General features: G+C 45.6%; 2 protein-coding genes across 7 annotated transcripts in view; one reads left to right on the top strand and one right to left on the bottom strand.

The window, feature by feature from the left end:
- The window catches only part of BNIPL (BCL2 interacting protein like), a 179,482-nt gene that overhangs the window by 85,060 nt on the left and 76,218 nt on the right, over nt 1-18,204 (top strand). The window lies entirely within an intron of this gene.
- SEMA6C (semaphorin 6C) overlaps nt 1-18,204 on the bottom strand; it is a 68,722-nt gene that overhangs the window by 22,824 nt on the left and 27,694 nt on the right. For 3 of the 5 annotated variants that reach the window (XM_042441121.1, XM_042441125.1, XM_042441122.1), the window contains exons 2-11: nt 6,808-6,986; nt 6,549-6,663; nt 6,244-6,301; nt 5,685-5,741; nt 5,251-5,352; nt 4,727-4,817; nt 4,118-4,240; nt 3,044-3,132; nt 2,170-2,387; nt 1,125-1,256 (exon numbers count right to left, since the gene is read on the bottom strand). In XM_042441121.1, coding sequence (XP_042297055.1) covers nt 1,125-1,256; nt 2,170-2,387; nt 3,044-3,132; nt 4,118-4,240; nt 4,727-4,817; nt 5,251-5,352; nt 5,685-5,741; nt 6,244-6,301; nt 6,549-6,663; nt 6,808-6,907 — 1,085 coding nt within the window. In that variant the 5' untranslated portion in view covers nt 6,908-6,986. The remainder of the gene's footprint in view (nt 1-1,124; nt 1,257-2,169; nt 2,388-3,043; nt 3,133-4,117; nt 4,241-4,726; nt 4,818-5,250; nt 5,353-5,684; nt 5,742-6,243; nt 6,302-6,548; nt 6,664-6,807; nt 6,987-18,204) is intronic. The other 2 variants (XM_042441123.1, XM_042441124.1) reach the window with 1 other exon arrangement.

The following is an 18,204-nucleotide window of genomic DNA, read 5'->3' on the forward strand; positions in this document are numbered from 1 at the left end:
CCCACCCTCTTCCCAGTACAGGACTTACAAATCTAAACTTGGTATGTCTGTTGGGCTCCTATCCGTTGCTGGTTTTGGTCCAGTGACTTGTTGTAGTGCATCTTCAAATCGTTTCCAACTTATGGCAACCCTAAGGCAAACCTATTATGGGGTTTTCTTGGCAATATTTGTCCAGAGGTGGTTTGCCATTGCCATCTTTTGAGGTTGAGAGAGTGTGACTTGCATAAAGTTACCCAGCGGGTTTGCATGGCTGAACCGGGATTTGAACCATGGTCTCCAGATGCTCAAAACACTACACCGCACCGTGATTTGACCTGACAGCAAATAAGAACGACGAATACCACTACTCTTCGGACAATGAATTAGACTTGTTTTTGACTTCTTTAAAATGAAATTTGGTACCAGAAGCAGGAATAGTATGGAAAGAATAGGAAGGTGACCTTTGGAGATCTCTCCAACTCTTTGATCCCGGGATCTTCTGCGCAAATGAACAGCGCTGTTTACGAATGCGTAAAGCTGTATTTTAAGAAAAATATGGGGGCGTGTTGTTTTTTATTTTAAAAAAGCCCCAGCTGCAACCTCCTGGTACATTTTGCCTGCATCCTTTCAAAAGCAGTAGCCATGTGAACAGGATGGAAAATAATTTATCTCCGTGCCGCGTGACAATCTGTGCCGGAAAAAATAAAATAAAATGGCAGCCGCCCAGGCTATCTATAATTTCTCTCGCTGTATAATATATACATAGACGCACACATACAAACACATGGCCAAAGCGTAAATGGCACGGGTTGATTTGCATCATTTATTCTGCAAATGTGAACGAAGGCACCTCAGTTGTGCAAATCACGGGAACAGCAAAAAATGAGACGCAACGCACAGGTTTCCTGCCTCCAGCCACCCTTCTGGGTTTTGAAATCTCAGCTGAACAGGGAATCAATTCCCTGGTCTCCAAAGTCATAGTCCAATGCTCAAACCACTACAAAATGCTGTCTCCATGTACACATACCTTCAGTTGTGGTCTGCACAAGACTAGAGACGCTTCCAAACCCGTAAGTATCTTACGCAGATTTGAGCGGAGAGATTTGACCCATAAGTTATGAAATACCAAGACGTGATTTGAATACCTGGGTTTGGGCACTTTTTCCTCTGGGATCGGAGTCCAGGCCGCGTCCGCATTCTTTTGCTCCTTGAACTTGCTGTTGAAAATGCGCTCGATGTCGTCCATGTAGAAGGCGCAGACGGCAGAACCAGTGATGCTGGGCAAAATACAAAATAACAACCCACTCAAAAATGAGGACAACACATTTCTTTATTTATTAGATCAGATGACCCTGGGATGTAAACTACCATATAACTATAAGCTGACCTCATGTATAAGTCGAGGGCAGGTTTTGGGGCCCAAATTATGGATTTTGATATAACCCATGGATAAGTCAAGGGTAAAACTTAAGGGGCGTGTAACAAAGGATCTTAAGGATGAAGCAGGGGAAAACAATGCCAAAGACCGTACAAAAAGTATAACTGCTTGTGCGTAAATAGATGAGAAAACAGAGAAGGATCGGTGCTTCCAGGACAAACTACATGCGTGACTTTCACCAGGGGATGACTCCTTTTTAAATAAGAGTTAAAGTATAGTGTTATATTGAGCCATAAATAAGTTGACCCAGAGTTTTGGGGACCATTTTATGACTAAAATTTCTAGACAAATAGATGCAGTAATATAATATATAAATAAATGTGCTGTTCTCCTTTCCGGGAACAAGCTCTCCGTTTATACCATTTTCAATGATGCCGTTCTTTTAATGTGTAAGCCGCTTTGTGTCCCGGGATATAAACTAATATAATAACAAATATTTATTATATTATTATATATTTATTATATTTAGCTGACACAAAGCAGCTTACGAATTAAAAGAACGGCATCATAAAAAGCAGCATAAACGGAGAGCTTGCGCTTATGCTTGTCTATCTCTAGCATATCAAGCAATTCCAATCTCCATTCTTCTAGTGCAGGAAGCCAAATGCAAATGTTCTGTGAATGTAAGCTCAGGTCTTGCAAGGCTTATCTTTGCACAAATAAAATTAAAATGCAGCTTAAGATGCTGTTAGATGCACCATTTGGATTTTGGATGGCTTAGGAAAGCCAAAACATGGAGGGCAAGAGTTTACCTGTTGGACTGAGTGGCGAAGACGCCAAAGATGGCCGGCCGGCCGTTCACCTGGGTGATGTCCGTAACGGCTTGGAGGACATCAAAGTAGAAGAAGGAGTCCCCTGGCACCGAGCAATTGAGGCGGGCTTTGAGGAAGGAGGTCCAGTATTTCTCTAGCACCCGGGGAGAGCCGCCCATGTCATTCTTACAGACCCGACCCACGCGGGAGAAGATCACCTGAAATTTGGGGAGAGGGAAGGAACCGTATCAGATCTCGGTTCTTTCCCCAAAGATGAGACAAAACCCCAAAATTCATCCTCTGGTCTCCTAACTAGGAACGACCCATGACTTTCATCGCCGTGACTCAGTGCTGGAGTTTTGGGATTTGTAGTTTTGCAAGACATTTAGCCTTCCCCGCCAAACTACGCATCACCAAAATCCCACAGAATCGAGTTAAAATAGCGTCAAATGGCTTCGTTTCTGCAGCTGAGGGATGAAAGAGTGAGACAGTGCGAGATGTGATTTAGATGTATTAAATAATTAATCTGGGATGTTATGTTCCATTTCTCTTTAATAAATCATGACTTTCCTATTATACAGCTTTCGCCTCCAGGAACGCTAGATATTGGAAAATTTGAGTGTATTGTGGCGGGAGTGGATAATAAGGAAAGGTGGCATCCGGTGGGGAGGGAAGATGAATGAATGTTCATGGAGGAACCATGAAGTCATCTAGGAGGTCCCCACAGATGGTGGATGATGGTCCTCATACTGGTGACAAAGGCAGGGATAATGGGAAGCCCACACATTTGGGGGCCATGTCCTCTGAGTCTTTCTCCGACAAGTATTCCTTCAAATGCAACATTTAAAAGGATGTCTCCGTCTTGGACACTCACCCGGCCGAGCGTGGTGTACTCCATGGAGATTTCACGGAAGAAGAAGTAGACATAATCCCCGTACTCCAGAGCATGCACAAAGTGGGGTTCTGGAGGCAAGAGCAGGGAAGGGACCGTTTTGGAAACATGTGAGAATTGCAAAAGAAACAAACCGCCACAACGTCTCCTAACTTTTATGTTCATCCTCCTCGATAACCATTGCCATCTTGACCACATTGGTCATTGCTTGGCCACGCATGTCTTGGTTTTCATTTGCGAATTGTCAGAAGTTATGGTATAGGGCTTTCATCCCCATAACTTCCTATTTTTTAAGTTTTAGGGTGTCCTGGCAGAGACAAGCCCAAATAATCCTGCACAGTCCCACACAGCAAACTACAAATCCTAGCCTTCTGCCGGCTGCTGCGATGACAGTTCAAGTGGCATCAAACTGCATTATTTCTACAACACAGATGCACCCTAAGATTCCCTGGTGGCCTTAAACTGTCGCTAACGTAGGCTGCATCCGCACTGCAGAAATAATCCAGTTTGGCACCACTTGAACTGCCATGGCTCAATGCTATAGGATCTTGAGCATTGTAGTTTTGCAAAACATTGCACCTTCCAGTTCCACAACAAACAATTCCTGCAATTGCATAGCATGAAGCCATGGCAGTTCAAGTGGTGCCAAACTGGATCGTTTCTGCAGAGCGGATGCAGCCTTGAGTTGTGTATAAATCCATCACTGTGCATATACAGTGGTACCTCGGGATACGAAATACCCAGGTTACGAAATTTTCGGGATACGAAAAAATCCCATAGGAAAACATTGTTCCGGGTTACGAATGTTTTTTTGGGTTACGAAAAAACTTTTGGTGCTTTTTTCGGCTTTTTTGCACGGAATCGCGGCTTTTCCCCATTAGCGCCTATGGCAATTCGGCTTACGAAGGCTTTTCGGGTTACGAACGGTGCCACGGAACGAATTAATTTCGTAACCCGAGGCACCACTGTACTCCACAAAATTGTCTCCGCTGAAAGTAAGGACACAATGTCTTCTATTTCACAACCGCACGCCAATCCTTCCGAGCCCAAACTCACCTCGCAACCACTTCGAATCATATTTGACCGTCCGGAGGACAGGGTTCCTCTCCCCCAAACTTCGGTAGATCACAGCATCACTGGCTTGGAAATCAGCGACCGTCGCGGAGTAGAGATTCCCATCTGGTCCAAGGATGGAAGGAAGAAAAGAGAGAGAAAAACAGAGATCGCTATGAATCTGTATTTGAACTACCCCATTAAAATCGCAATAAAGCTCTTTTATCCACATGGAACAGGGATGCACAGTAAGACCTCCGAACCCACATATTCTTTATCCGCTCAACTATCCACTGCTTGAAAATATTATATATATATATATATATATATATATATTCCAAAAAGCAAACCTTGATTTTGCCATTTCATCTCAGGGATGCCATTTTACTGCGCTGTTGTATTTAATGGGACTTGAGCATCCTTGGATTTTGGAGCCAAATCCCAGCAAATACTAAATAGTAATACTAATATTGGATGAGTTTTGTAGCTCAGTGTGGACTAGAAACCCGGATCTCCCAGGTTATAAAGTCATGGAAAAAAACAAGAAACTACACATACTGCCGTGATAAAAAACAAAACAATAAATAATATATACCAGGCAAAATTTCATACCTGCAAAAAGAGCGACGTTGGCCTGCTTGGCATCAAAAGGGCACCGGGCTTGGCCATTCAGTTCCTCCCCTTCTTGCACCAAGCTGCTGATCTAGGGTTTGAGGAAAGGAAAGGACTTAGCCCAAAGTTGATGCCAGAAGCTCTGCCTCCAAACATTGAGAAGCTCCAGAGCTTCTGAAATCCCTGGTCTGGACTTTGGTACCCAGAGTTGCACCAAAGAGGTCAAGAAGTCCCATCGTGCACCAACCAGCCTTCTCCCTTAATAGAAAGGTGTGCTTCTTTGCTCTGGATTGTCTTTAGGGAGTTCATAGTTCAAGCGGGTTCTAGGCAGGACATTGTTTCAACCGCAAAGGCATTCTAGACAGGGCATACATATTGCCAATGGAAATGGGTTCTAGGTAATTCAACCAACTACTATGGGTTCTAGGTAGCTCAAACAAGAAAAGGTCCTGTGCATCACATTAAAAAAAACACCATAAAGAGAGAATCTAGGTAAACCAGTATCTGTGTTACTCCAGATGTACCTTGTATGTCCGACACACGGGATTGAAGGCATTCGTCCCACAAGCCAGGAGGCTCTGGTTGTTTTTTGGAACCAAGACTTTGATGTAGTTGTAACATTCGTTCTGTGTAAGGAGAGAATGAAAAGGACTTAGGCTGGAGGTGGGCAATGTCCAGCCCTGTGGTCACTTGCAGGCCTAAGGCTGTTTATGAGACCACTGACTTTTCCCAGCATCCCCAGTCTGCTCTTTCTCTGGCCATAAAAAATGAGACTGTCTTTTCCTTTCGTCAACTGCCCTGTTCAGGTCTTGCAAACTCAGGGCTGTGGCTTCCTTGACTGAGTCTATCCATCTGCTTTTCTAGATCTTACTCATTTTACTAAGCTTGATACCAGACCTGAAATGCCAGAGCTAAAACCACATAATAGTTACTGGAATTGCAACCTTGTGGTTCTTACCCGAAGCTTTCCTCTCATTGCACAGTTTTCCATGTCCTGAGTCTTCCATGTGAGATGCTGAGAAGGCAGAAAAACAAAGGAGTTATTGGTATGTGTTGGGGACGGGGGGGATGGATTCTAGGTGGCACAACAACTAGCACCTCAAACTTCAGACCAAGCATCGTCTTTACAGAGTGCACAGCTCCACTAGAAATCGGTTCTAGGCCGGATATTGTTTCAATCGCAAAGGTGTTCTGAACAGGGCATACGCACTGACAATGTGAATTGGTTCTAGGTAGCTCAACCAACTACTGTGGGTTCTAGGTAGCTAAAAAAGGAAAGGGTCCTTTTTTAAACCTGACGTTAATAATTTGCATCTAGGTAGACCAGTATCTGTGTTACTCCAGATGCTGATGAATCACTACTCCTCACCATCAGATACTGACCACAGATTTGCACTTGATGACCTAGAGATACCTAGACAGGTATCCAGTGTTTTGTTATTTGCAGTTTTTCCATTTTTGCAGGGGTCCTGTACCTCTTATCCCAGAGAATGTGGAGGGCCCACTGTACAACTCACCTTGCTTGGAGAGAAGTCATCCTTTGTCCTTCGGAGATCAAAGGCGTAGACGTGGTCCCTGGGGTGGAATGGCAGACAGAGAAAGGAGGAAAAAAAAGAAAGATATGTATTAACTCATTGTTGAAACAAGGGTTGTCCAAATGAGTATGAGCAGAACTGGAGGGAGAATGACTTTTGTGGATTGCAGCTCCTAGCCAGTATGGCCTCCAAACCTGAAGTCTTAAGCAGGGTCGAACCAGAAATCTGGATCATACGCAAGGAAAACAAAATGGCTACCAGCGCTGCCTACCCTACTCGCTACTTACCGAGCAGCGATGAGAAGCGTTTGGTTGAGTCGCAACATGCTCTGGAAATCCAGACCCAGTTGAGTTGTGTCATTGTCTTCCGGAAGGCCTCGGAAATATGGGTACCGGGCTGTTCCTGTTTGGGAGGCGGAAGCATCATCATCATCATCATCATCATCATCATCATCACACCGAATTGCAATGCCACATGCTCCTTCCAAGCTGTGCCCGATAAGATCTTCACAGGGTTGGCATGAGGTGGAAACCACATTATGCTCACCTGCCAGACCAACAGTGTTCAGTGGGTTCAAGTCCTTCGGGAAGGAAGCCGCGGACGCCAGGAAGAAACACAGAGCCAGAGGAACAGAAGACCGGAGCATTCTCGGGACGTTGCTTCAGAAGAAGACAGAACCAAGGTGGAGGGATCCTAGGAATGAAGCATGGTTCCTCCTGGAGTCCCTGAGAAGACAGAGAGGAGGGGAAGGTTTTGTTTTAGAAACGAGTCAAACACCGGATTCTACAGAAAAGGATAAACTATAGGATGGCCTTCACATTTGGGTTCCTCCTTCCTTCAGGAAGGTCAGACTTTCTTTGGAGTCCAGGAGGACCTTGCTGGCAGTGGCTCTGCAAAGAATGCAATACGGGTTGAGTCTCCCTTAGAAATATTTTGGATTTTGGAATATTTGCATATACATCATGAGATATCTTGGAGACGGGAGTCTCCGAGAAGCAAAATTAATTCATGTTTCCTACACAGAGTGATCAGAGGCGCTCCTTTTCCAGGACATGTTTCCCATTTCAACTTTCCAAAATGTCCTCCTTTTGGAGGATGACTGAGAAGTACATGCTCAAATATCTGCAACACAAAGTTGGAAAAGATCTTTTGAAAAGACAACTCTTGCTAGCACATCTTGGACAATTCTGGGTGTCCGAAAAAAGCAACTTTTCCAAGAGCGCTGAACTACTTTGGGCAATGAGTGTTTGTCAAACTGACAAGCACTGAAGCACAACAGGGGCAACCATTCAACTCCCTTGAACTCTGTCCCTCCAACCCAGAGAAACATGGAAAGAGCGGGCAGAAAGAGTTCATTGACGGCAACTGAACAAACATACAACCAGCCCTATAAATATAGCAAGGTATTTTGCCACTCCGCGGCTTCATTTAGCAAATAAACAGTGTGTGTAACCCCCCCTCTGCACCGCTGTTTCTGTCCCTTTAGAGGAGCCAAGAATCAACACACAACAACTGGTGCCGAGGGTTGGGTTACACTGGAAGTCCTCTTCCAAAGATTCGACGGGGCTGAGTTTCTTCCAAGGTCCGAGGGGAAATCGGGACACAGGCGGACGGGTCTGGAGCCGGGGACGGAAAGACGACACAAAAATATCCCCAAAACGATAGACAAATATTCCCAAAACGATTGGCAAACGTGTTTCTTAAGCAACCAGAAACCACGATGGAGACAATCTGGGACTGTTTAGGAATCAATGCACAATTCTTTCCCTCCAGATTTTGGAATATCTGCAAGTACATCGTGAGATGTCTTGGAGATGAGTCCCCCAATCGAAACGTGGATTTCATTTATGTTTTTAACACACTTTATACACATAGCCCCAAAGGTAATGTTTTTTTTTTCCTGCAAATGGCACAGGAGGGGAAAGAGAGCGAAGGAGAGGGCAAAATGCCCAGAGCCAGGAACAGGTGTGTTTGTGTGCGTCCAAGTTGCCAACTTTTATAAATAGCCGCGAGTGCCGAACGCGAGGCTGGGGTTTTAGCCATGGATGGCTATGAAATGGCCGCACATTTATTTATGGAGAGGCAGTCCTGGCGGGAACGGGGAGATTAAAACGGGAAAAGGCAGGGAAGGAAATCCATCTGAGCGGAGAGGCTTTTTGCCAGGAAAAGCAAGGCAAAAAATACCAGGTGAGGATTTGGCACAGAGATGGTCCCAGTTTCTTTAGGGCCAAAAAAGGAGAAGTCAAGTGCCTAGTCCTCAATGCAGAAAAGGACATATAATTCTATTAACATTTTTATCTTTCTCTTCTTCTTTTCATAGTCCTGATTTTGCAAGACCTGGGCAGTGGATGATGGGTCTCTTGGAGGTCTCCTATTCAGAAGGTCATCCTAATTTGGAGTCGACTTGGATGCAAAATAACCAAAGAATAAAATCCCATAGTTTTTTGTGGGTTTTTCGGGCTATGTGGCCATGTTCTAGAAGAGTTTATTCCTGACGTTTCGCCGGCATCTGTGGCTGGCATCTTCTGAGAATGCTGGCATGGAAGAGAGTGGTGTGTGTGTGTGTATATACACATACACATACACACACATTATACTGTGTGACCCTATATATCCAACTCTCTTCCATGCCAGAATTCTCTGATGATGCCAAAGCCACAGATGCTGGCGAAACGTCAGGAATAAATTCTTCTAGAACATGGCCACAGAGCCCAAAAAACTATGGATGCCAGCCATGAAAGCCTTCGACTTCACAATAAAATCCCACTTTTCCGATGTCGATTTGGCAGCAAAAGAACCAAAGACGAAAATCCCACCTGTCTCTCACCCCGGGCGCACGGCATTTTGCAAATTATTAATGCCAGGTTTAAAAAAGCAAGCATCCAAAGACATCTGTAAAACGTTCGACTGTTTAATTTATATTTTCTTTACACAAAACAAGCAAACAATCTGTCAAGTTTCAGCAATTTAAAACGGCAGGTCTTCACAAACAGATCGCATCGCTCAGGAATGCTTGAATTGGGTATTCCCACATGGCAGAACGAGGCTGGATTGGATGGCCCTTGGGGACCCCTTCCAATGCTAGGATCCGATAATAATTCCTCCAAAGACGGGCTATTTTCTGTTTGGGATTTACGACAGAAATCCTAGCTAAACAGGCTGTTTGTTTCCCAGTCAGGACAAAATATGGATCCGTCGACAATACAGAAACAATGCAGTTTGACACCACTTTAAGTGATGCAGCGCCAATCCTATGGTATCCGGCAATTTGTAGTCCTTAGCCTTCTCTGCTGCTGCCTCGCCAAACTGCAAATCCCAGGATTTTGTGGGACACAGCCATCGTGGCTGTTAAAAGCGGTGCCAAATTGCATTATTTCTACCCCCTGCGGGGATTCTTACTTATTTAAGGAGACAGGATAAGGAACATTTAATCTATTCCTCTTCTCTATCTTACTTGCTTCTAAGAGAGACAGTATGGCAAAAGGATTTGAGCATTGGACTACAACTCTGGAGACCAGGGTTTGATCCATGGCTTGGCCACAAAAACCACTGGGAGACCCTGGACAAGTCACACTCTCTCAGCCTCAGGGGAAGGCAATGGCAAACCTCCTCGGAACAAATCTTGCCAAGAAAAACCCAAGATAGGTCCAGCATAGCGCAATGGTTTAAGCGTCAGGCACTGACGTCGGAGGGGTTCGATGCTCAGCTCAGCCATAAAACCCATTGGGTGACGTTTAACAAGTCACACTCTCTCAGCCTCAGGAGAAGGCGATGGCAAACTTCCTCTGAAGAAACTTGCTAAGAAACCCCCAGGAGAATGGTTCCTATTCAGGTCACCGTAAGTCGGAAACGACTTGAAGGCACCCAGCAAATCTCTCCTCTTCCTTTTCTCCATCCAAAGTGCAAGGTTATCGGGTGCTGTGTTTGCAATGAGACCTACATCTCCCTTTTTTCTCCGTGCCAAAGAATCATAAAAGGTAGTTTATTTTGGCTTGTATATGCCGCCCTCCCTTCCCCGGCCTTTGCTCCGACACGCACGCTTTCCTCATACAGCCTGAAAATTAATTTTTACCAAGATCTCCTCGGCTGAAGATGCCTTAATCCTCAACGTGGCATGCACCAGTTGTTGTTGTTTTTTCTAAGAAGGGCGAAGGAAGAAAAGGGAATTTCTTTTTCTTTTCCAAAAAAATAAAATATATTATACAAATATATATTTCCCAAGACGCTGGAGAGGTGAGAAGCCGGCTATGTCGGATGTGTTTACACTTGTTCGACTGAACTTTCCAGGCACCGAAGGGATTGGGTTTAATAATACTTTTATATCTTAGATGTGTGTCTTCTTGGAAGGAGGGCAGAGTTTGGAAAAAGACGGCCAGCAAAGCAAGGAAGGGCTCGTGTTTTTGGCTCCAACGGGGCCGGATAATCTTACTATGTTGGAAATGGGTGGCATGGATGTGCAAATGGATGTGCTTTGCAACAAGAAAGCATGGCAGCATGAAAAGCTGAGGAACTCACCAACACAAGATGGTGGCCAACTTGGGCATCTTCGGCACCATGTCTCCAAAGAGGTGCATCTCCATGGATTATGTATTGGAGAACTGACCAAAAACCATTGTGGTGTGTCTCTGTATAATGTATATCAATTGCGGGAAGGTGTCGTTGTTCCACAAGACCTGGTATTACACAGAAATGTTTACTGCTGAACAGACATGTGTTTCACAACCACAATATATGTGTCCAACTGTGCTTTGTCTGCATTTAAGGCCAGTGCGGCGTAGTGGTTTGAGCACGGACTTTGTGGTTGCTTGTTGTGTGCCTTCAAGTCGTCTCCAATTCATGGTGACCCTATCAACGACGGTTTTCCATTGCCTTCTGGAGGCTGAGAGTGACGAGCCAAGCTGGGAATCGAACCCTGGTCACCAGAGTTTATCCCTCAAACCACTACACCGCTCTGATATATCTTTACATTTCAGGATCTTGTCTACTCCCTCCATAGCCGTTCTGTTGTTGCTGCTGTCGTTGTGTGCCTTCAAGTCGTGTCCAACTTATGGCAACCCTATGGCAAACCTGTCATGGTGTTTTCTTGGCAAAGAGGGTTTGACCTTGCCATCCTATGGGGCTGAGAGAATGTGATTTGCCCAGGTTCACCCACTGGGTTTCATGGCCTAGCCATGAATCGAACCTTGGTCTCCAGAGTCACAGTCCAATGCTCAAACCATGGCACCATGCTGGACTACCTTGCTCCAAAAAGATTCACTTGGATAATTCCATGATACTTCATACTAAAAACCAGAGCAGATTCATCCACCATCACCATTTGGAGCCATCAGATGCCACCGATTTCCATTCAACAACGTGAGAGAGTTGGACTGGATGACCCTTGGGGGTCTCTTCCAACTTGTCTATGATTCTATGACTGAAGGTAAAGCAATATAGAGATGGTTTCCCGGGGAAGAAGGGGCCTGTCTTTCCCTCCCTCTTCTTTTTCCTCCACCAAAACCGTCAGTTAATTAAAATGTGTTCCTTACTGTGAAGAATAAAAAAGGGGGGGGAATCTCATCGGAACAGATGGGGCACAAGATGGCTCATCCGAGACTTTTCCCCCCCGTTTGCTTTCCAACGCGCGGCACAATATTTTCACAGACCTGAACGCGGAAGGCTAAACGCAACATCGGGAGCAAGGATTTGGACCGGGCTCCTTTGCAGGGCTGGTTGGCAAATTTGGGGGGGGGGGGCACCATTGCTGATGGTCAAGCCTGTCCCACATATTAATGGACCCCTCAAAGGCGGAATATTAGACCCCCTGAATCCATTCTTCATTGCAAGCAAAGGAGAGGGAGCTATTCTCGGCTCATAGCCACCCCATAAACAGTTCAAAGTGTTGGCTATGACCTATAAAGCCCTATACAATGGACCAAAGTTGTACAGAGCTTTATATGTCATAACCAGCACTTTAAATTGTTTATGGGGTAGCTAAGAGCCGGTTACAGATGGCCTTCCGCATCCACAGATTCTTTATCCATGGATTCAACCATCCACGGCCTAGAAATATTCCAAAAAGAAATAAATTCCCCAAAGTAAAGCTTGTTTTTGGTGTGTGTGTGTGTGTACACACACACACACACACACACACACACACATATGGTGTGCACTGTGTGCCTTCAAGTCATTTCTGACTTTGCTCTTGGAACCATTTATTTGTCTTTTTAGCCATCCGCAGTATCTGCAGAACCCTCCTTGAGAACCACATCTCAAATGAATTGATTTTAATTCCCATCCACTTTCTTCACCATCCAGCTATCACAACCATTCATGGAAATGGGCAAAACGACGACATGGACAATCCTAACGTCTAGTTCTTCCATAGCTGCCCTTCCAAGTCCTTGGCTTCGTCTGATGTCTTGACTGCAGTCTCCAATCTGATTAATGACAGAGTCAAAGGATGGAAAATCTTGAACTTTTGTAATGTCTTCATCGTCTGCTCCAAAGCGACGTGAATCATCTGTGGCCATTATTGTTGTTTTCTTACTGTCCAACTCTAAACCTGCCTTTGCATTTTCTTCCTTAACTGTCTTTAGAGTCATCGTTCCAAGACTTTATGCTTTCTTGATAGCAGGACAGTGTCATCTGCATATATTAAAATGTTGGTGTTCTTCCCTCCAATTTTTATGATAGAGAATACTGTCCAGTGCATAAAATGCACCAAGGTGGGCGCAGTGGGATTTATTTGGGTTTCTGCCTTCTCCGCAAGGAGAGACAGGTTGGGGAAAAAGCGGAATCTGGAATCGACTTATTTAGATAGACCTTCTTTTGCTTTGGAGACGTCTGTGTGCAGATTTGGAAAAACACACAAAGCAAAACAGAAGGGAAGCCAGGAGCGGTACAATTTCTTTCTTTGCAAAAAAGGGAAAAGAAGGAAGGAGGCACCGACCTGTGTTACAGCGAGAAGCTGCTAAAAACGACACTGTCTCCAAAACCATCTGCTATCAGGAGAGGGACCTGGCGCTATAAATACAACCGAATCTCGGCTGCTTGGCAAAGTGTTTTATCCTGGAATTCTTGTCCAATAATAGCACGGGGCAGGACTCGGCACTGGCAGCAACCATAGGAGCGCACACACTTGCAACAACATAGGAGTCTATAGGCAAGCTTGGTGACAGATTTTGCAAAACCAGACAGACTGAGCCGATATCCAAGCAGTTTATTGGGACCCTGCAGTGGAGAATTTGGAGAGGAAGCTCAGCTGTTCTGTATTTGGGTGCACACCCCTATATGTCCGTCTATGGCAGGAGATCCCAAACTTTGGTCCTCCAGGTGTTTTGGACTTCAGATTCCAGAAGCCCCAGCCAGCTTGTCTATGGTCTATGGGCTTGTCCACATGAGTAATCCATGTGCTTTCTGCATCTTGTTTACATGACGTAGGGCCAAAACACTGAATTGGGTCCAGACTGTCTTCATGATGCCTGCACCCCGATTTGAGGCTTCTTCCTCCTATCTGTTGTTGTGTGCCTTCAAATCATTTCCAACATGGTGACCCTAAGGCAGCAATGTCCAAACTCTGGCCCTCCAGTTGTTTTGGACTTCAGCTCCCAGAAGCCTCAGCCACCTTGGCCAATGGTTTGGGATTCTGGGAGCTGAAGTCCAAAACACCTGGAGGGCCAGAGTCTGGATATCACTGCCCTAAGGTGAACCTATCACAAAGTTTTTTTGGCAAGTTTCTTCAGAGGGGTTTGCCATTGCCTTCCTCTGAGGCTGAGAGAGAGTCCAACACTCAAACCATGCCCAAGGTAACCATATAGGATCCAGGATTGTGCTGGGTACATTATAGGAACGATCTCTGCGCTCCGTCCAGCGTTCAGGGTGGACAGCTGGAAAAGATGGTTGCAATCCCTTTGCTTCCGCTCCCCAAAGAAAATCCACCCGCCACCTCCTTTCGCCATCTCCGAGTCCCTACCGCCTTTCTCCAGATCCAACTAATCTGTCTTCTCTGCCGCCGTATTGTTTGAACGGATGTTCCTGTGCCAGCGCACGCATCGTTAGCAGAGTTAATTGCCACCTCGCCCGCCAGCGGCACCTCAGCCGTGCAAAGACGCAAAGATGGTGGCTTTTAATTACAGAGCAGGCCTGGGGAGCTGGTCACCGAGCGAGGAGGAGGAAATGGGAAGGCCGCTTGCCAAAGCGGGCACGGGCGGCACCCTCGACACGTTCCTCTCACCCCCCCGACACCGGTGCAAATTGTCTGCGGCCTATCGGAGCCCACTGTCCCACTTTTGACACAACTCTGAAACCTTAAGCTTTGGAGAATTCGCCGCCAGAGAGAACCGAAGACGGACAAAGCTATACAGCACCTGGACACAGAATTGGATCACACCCAATTTGGGCAAATATGGCAAGAGTGACTCTGTGCATGAGACTCCCTCGGGCAACCTTGGAAGGCTGCATCCATCCTAGGACTTGATTGAATAACAGCTTGAAGGCCATGAAGAACACCTCTTGGAAGCTCAGAAGCAAAAGAGCTAGCCTAGCATCCTGGGGCAGGGAGTTCCACAGTTAGAATCATAGAGTTGGAAGGGACCGCAAGGGCCATCCACTCCAACTCCATTCTGCCATGCAGGAATTCTCAATCCAAGCAGCCCCATTGACAGATGGCCCTCCAGCCTCTGTTTAATGACCTCCAAAGAGGGAGACTCCACCACAATCTCCAAGGGAACATCATCCACCATCGAACAGCCCTTACTATCAAGAAGTTCCTTTTAATGTTGAGGTGGAATATCTTTTCCTGTAGTTGCATCCATTGCGCCATTGTGTCCTATTCTCTGGAGCAGCAGAAAAGAAGTTTGCTCCACCCTCAATATGACACCCCTCCAAATACTTAAACAGGGCTGTCATATCACCTCTTAACCTTCCCTTCCTCATGCTAAACAGACCCTGCTCCCTAAGTCTTTCACAAGGCATGGCTTCCAGACCCTTCATCAGTTTGGTCGCTCAACTCAATGGCATTGTTATAGAGAAGACCCTGTCACATATACCTTCCAACCTAACTTCACAAACTTGGGTCGCGCAACAGGGCCTCCTCTGAAGATCTCGAATATTGGGCGGGTTCATTTTGGGTAGACATCTTACTGTTGTGCGCCTTCAAGTCATTTTCAACTTATGGCGACCCTAAAGCAAACTTATTGTGGGGTTTTCTTGACAAGGTTTGTTCAGAGGGGGTTTGCCATTGCCTTCCCCTGAGGCTGAGAGACTGTGACTTGCTTCTATGGCTGAGTGGGGGAATTGAACCCTGGTCTCCAGAGTCATAGTCCAACACTGAAACCAATGCCATGCATGCAGTCGGTTTAGTCAAGGATCTCACATAAGTGGGACCAAGGAACCACAGAAAAAGTACTGCCACTGATGCAAGCATGAGTTATGCAGCCGTAACTTTGGCTGCAAACACAGCGTTCCAATGGAAACCCCATAGGTGCATCTCCCTATCCATGCGCCCCGTTTTCCCGAAGGTGACGGTGACCCACAGAAGATACTTTGAGGAAGGGATAGGAAAGCCGTCTCCCCAAAAGCCGGCCGTCAAAGTTTTCATTCGCCCGCCAGGAGGCTGGAATCTCCAACGAAGGCTGGCGTAAACACCGGCACGCAACACTCTAACCTCGCACCCGGCACAATCCCGGTATCAAAATCTCATTACGAAAGACTTAGAGCCTCTCCGGCTCATTATGAATAGTCATCCAGGAAGATTCACAACTGCTATTTTTTCCCGTCGGGCTTTAGCTGAAGGGGACGGGGCGGGGGAGAGCTATACGCCACAAGCCTCCTCAGGCATTTCATTTTCTTTCTCCACACCTTGGATTGTTCTCTCTCTCTGTGTGTCTCTTTTTTTGCAACTCCAAGCAAACGAAAAAGCATGCCACGGTGAAATCATCGCCCCGTCTTGCGCATACAAACTAAGGAAATTTGCATCGCGCCCGATCTGGAGACATACCTCTCCTCCCTGGCTCTTACCATATATACGCGACTATAAGTCAACCCCATATATATATAAGTCGAGGGGCCATAATTATGGATTTTGATCTGATCTGTGGATAAGCCTTAGGGGCATTTAATGAAGGATATAAAGGATGGAGCAAAGGGAAACAATGTCAAAGAACTTGCAAAATCCCAGCAGTCATAACTATTTGTACTCATACTAAAGGCTGGATGGATGAGAGAGTAGAAGGGGGTCAGTGCTTCTAGGGCAGATTAAACTCTTGCCTTTCCCATATATATATATATATATATATGAGAGTTAAGATATGGTACTTAGATTGATCCATGGATAGGTCAACTCAAGTTTTTGGGGTCAATTTTTTATCCTAAATTCTAGACCTGGAAGATTTTGAAATTTGGAATATTTCAAATTTTGGAATTCCAGATAAAAGAGACCCAGGAGGTTGTATTTGATGACTCTACGATTCAACCAAAGGTGGACAATTTTGGGTTTTGGAATAGCGGATTTCGGCATTTTGGATAAGGGAGACTCAAGCTGCTATGGGTTTGCGTCTCCTTCAGCGCAGGATCCGGCGGGCGCCTGAGATGTATGCACTTTTTTTGCCGCTCATGAGACAATTAAGTGGTAGCTTCATGGACCGCCAACCAAGCAGAGTGGGACGCTCTCTCAGGGACCCCTCTTTGGTGGTAATTTGTGTCGGCCTCAAATTGGCACCGGCTGCCACTTAAAAGATGTCTTTCAGCGTCTGGGGAGAAGAAGAAGAAGAAAAAGACACCACGAGGGTTTCCTTTTTTCTAATCTCTCTCTTTAAAGGCAGAAGACGCCCTCCGAGTTTAAGGCCATTAACAAGTCAGCAGGATGGAGAGATCAGTCCCGCAGAGGCCTGGCATCCGCGGTCCAGGGATTGTCGCCAAGGGAACCGCGCGGCCCTTTTTCGCGACGCTCGTAAAAAAATGCAGCTTGGCCCAAAGCCAAGGGTCACTTTCGGTCGGTTTTGTGTAAACCGTGCAACTAATTTTAAACCAAGCTCTTGTTTTTTCCTGCTTGATAAAAGCATTAAAAGCAGCAGAATGTTGACAGTGAAGACTGCATCCGCACCGTAGAAATAATGCGCTTCGATGCCACGTTTGCACCATCTTATGCAATCCTCGGATTTGGTGTTTGGCAAAGCACTTTACTCTTTGGCAAAGAAGGCTAAGGACCTTGTAAAAACTACTAATCCCAGGACCTCACAATGTGGAACAAGGTGCTCAAAGTGGCGTCAAACTGCATTATTTCTCCGGTGTAGACACACTTCCTTAATGGGGAAATTAAGCCGCGCCAAACCAAAATGGCTCCTCCTCATTTGCTGATGTTTAAGCTGAAAGATGGAAGAAAATCTGGGGCTCAAAATGGGTTCCTTCCCAAATCCTCAATGAACGAACCATATTGTTCCATGCAAAAAGGGGGGAAATGCTTTTTTTGGGGGGGACTAAACTCCCAGAATCCCCAAGTCGAGGGGATTCTGGGTGCTGCAGCCCAGAACCACGACATTCCCGAGCTGCAGTTGTGTTTGGTGGAGCGTTGTTTGCTCGCTGTTTGGTTTTGTGTCTTATTTTTACCCAAATCCATCTAGCCGAAACAGACAAGATTAGGAAACAATGCGGAACACAATTTTTCACAGGATCCCAGCAATTCTATGCAATTCTATGGAATTGGGTTTCGTATTGTTTCCTAATCTTGTCTGTTTTGGTTATATGCATTTGTCGGTTTGTTGTAGGTTTATGTCGCACGGGGGGTTTGCATTTGCTTTTACCATTGTAGCATATAGTTTTATACTTGTATTATTTCTTTAATTCTCTCTGCATATTAGCCTATGGGAGGGCTGGCTGTTTTATTTGTGCCATGTGCATTGATGGAGCTATATAAAATAATAATAATAATAATAATAATAATAATAATAATAATAATAATAATAA

This window comes from Sceloporus undulatus, chromosome 9 (assembly GCF_019175285.1).
Source record: "Sceloporus undulatus isolate JIND9_A2432 ecotype Alabama chromosome 9, SceUnd_v1.1, whole genome shotgun sequence".
Taxonomy (NCBI): domain Eukaryota; kingdom Metazoa; phylum Chordata; class Lepidosauria; order Squamata; family Phrynosomatidae; genus Sceloporus; species Sceloporus undulatus.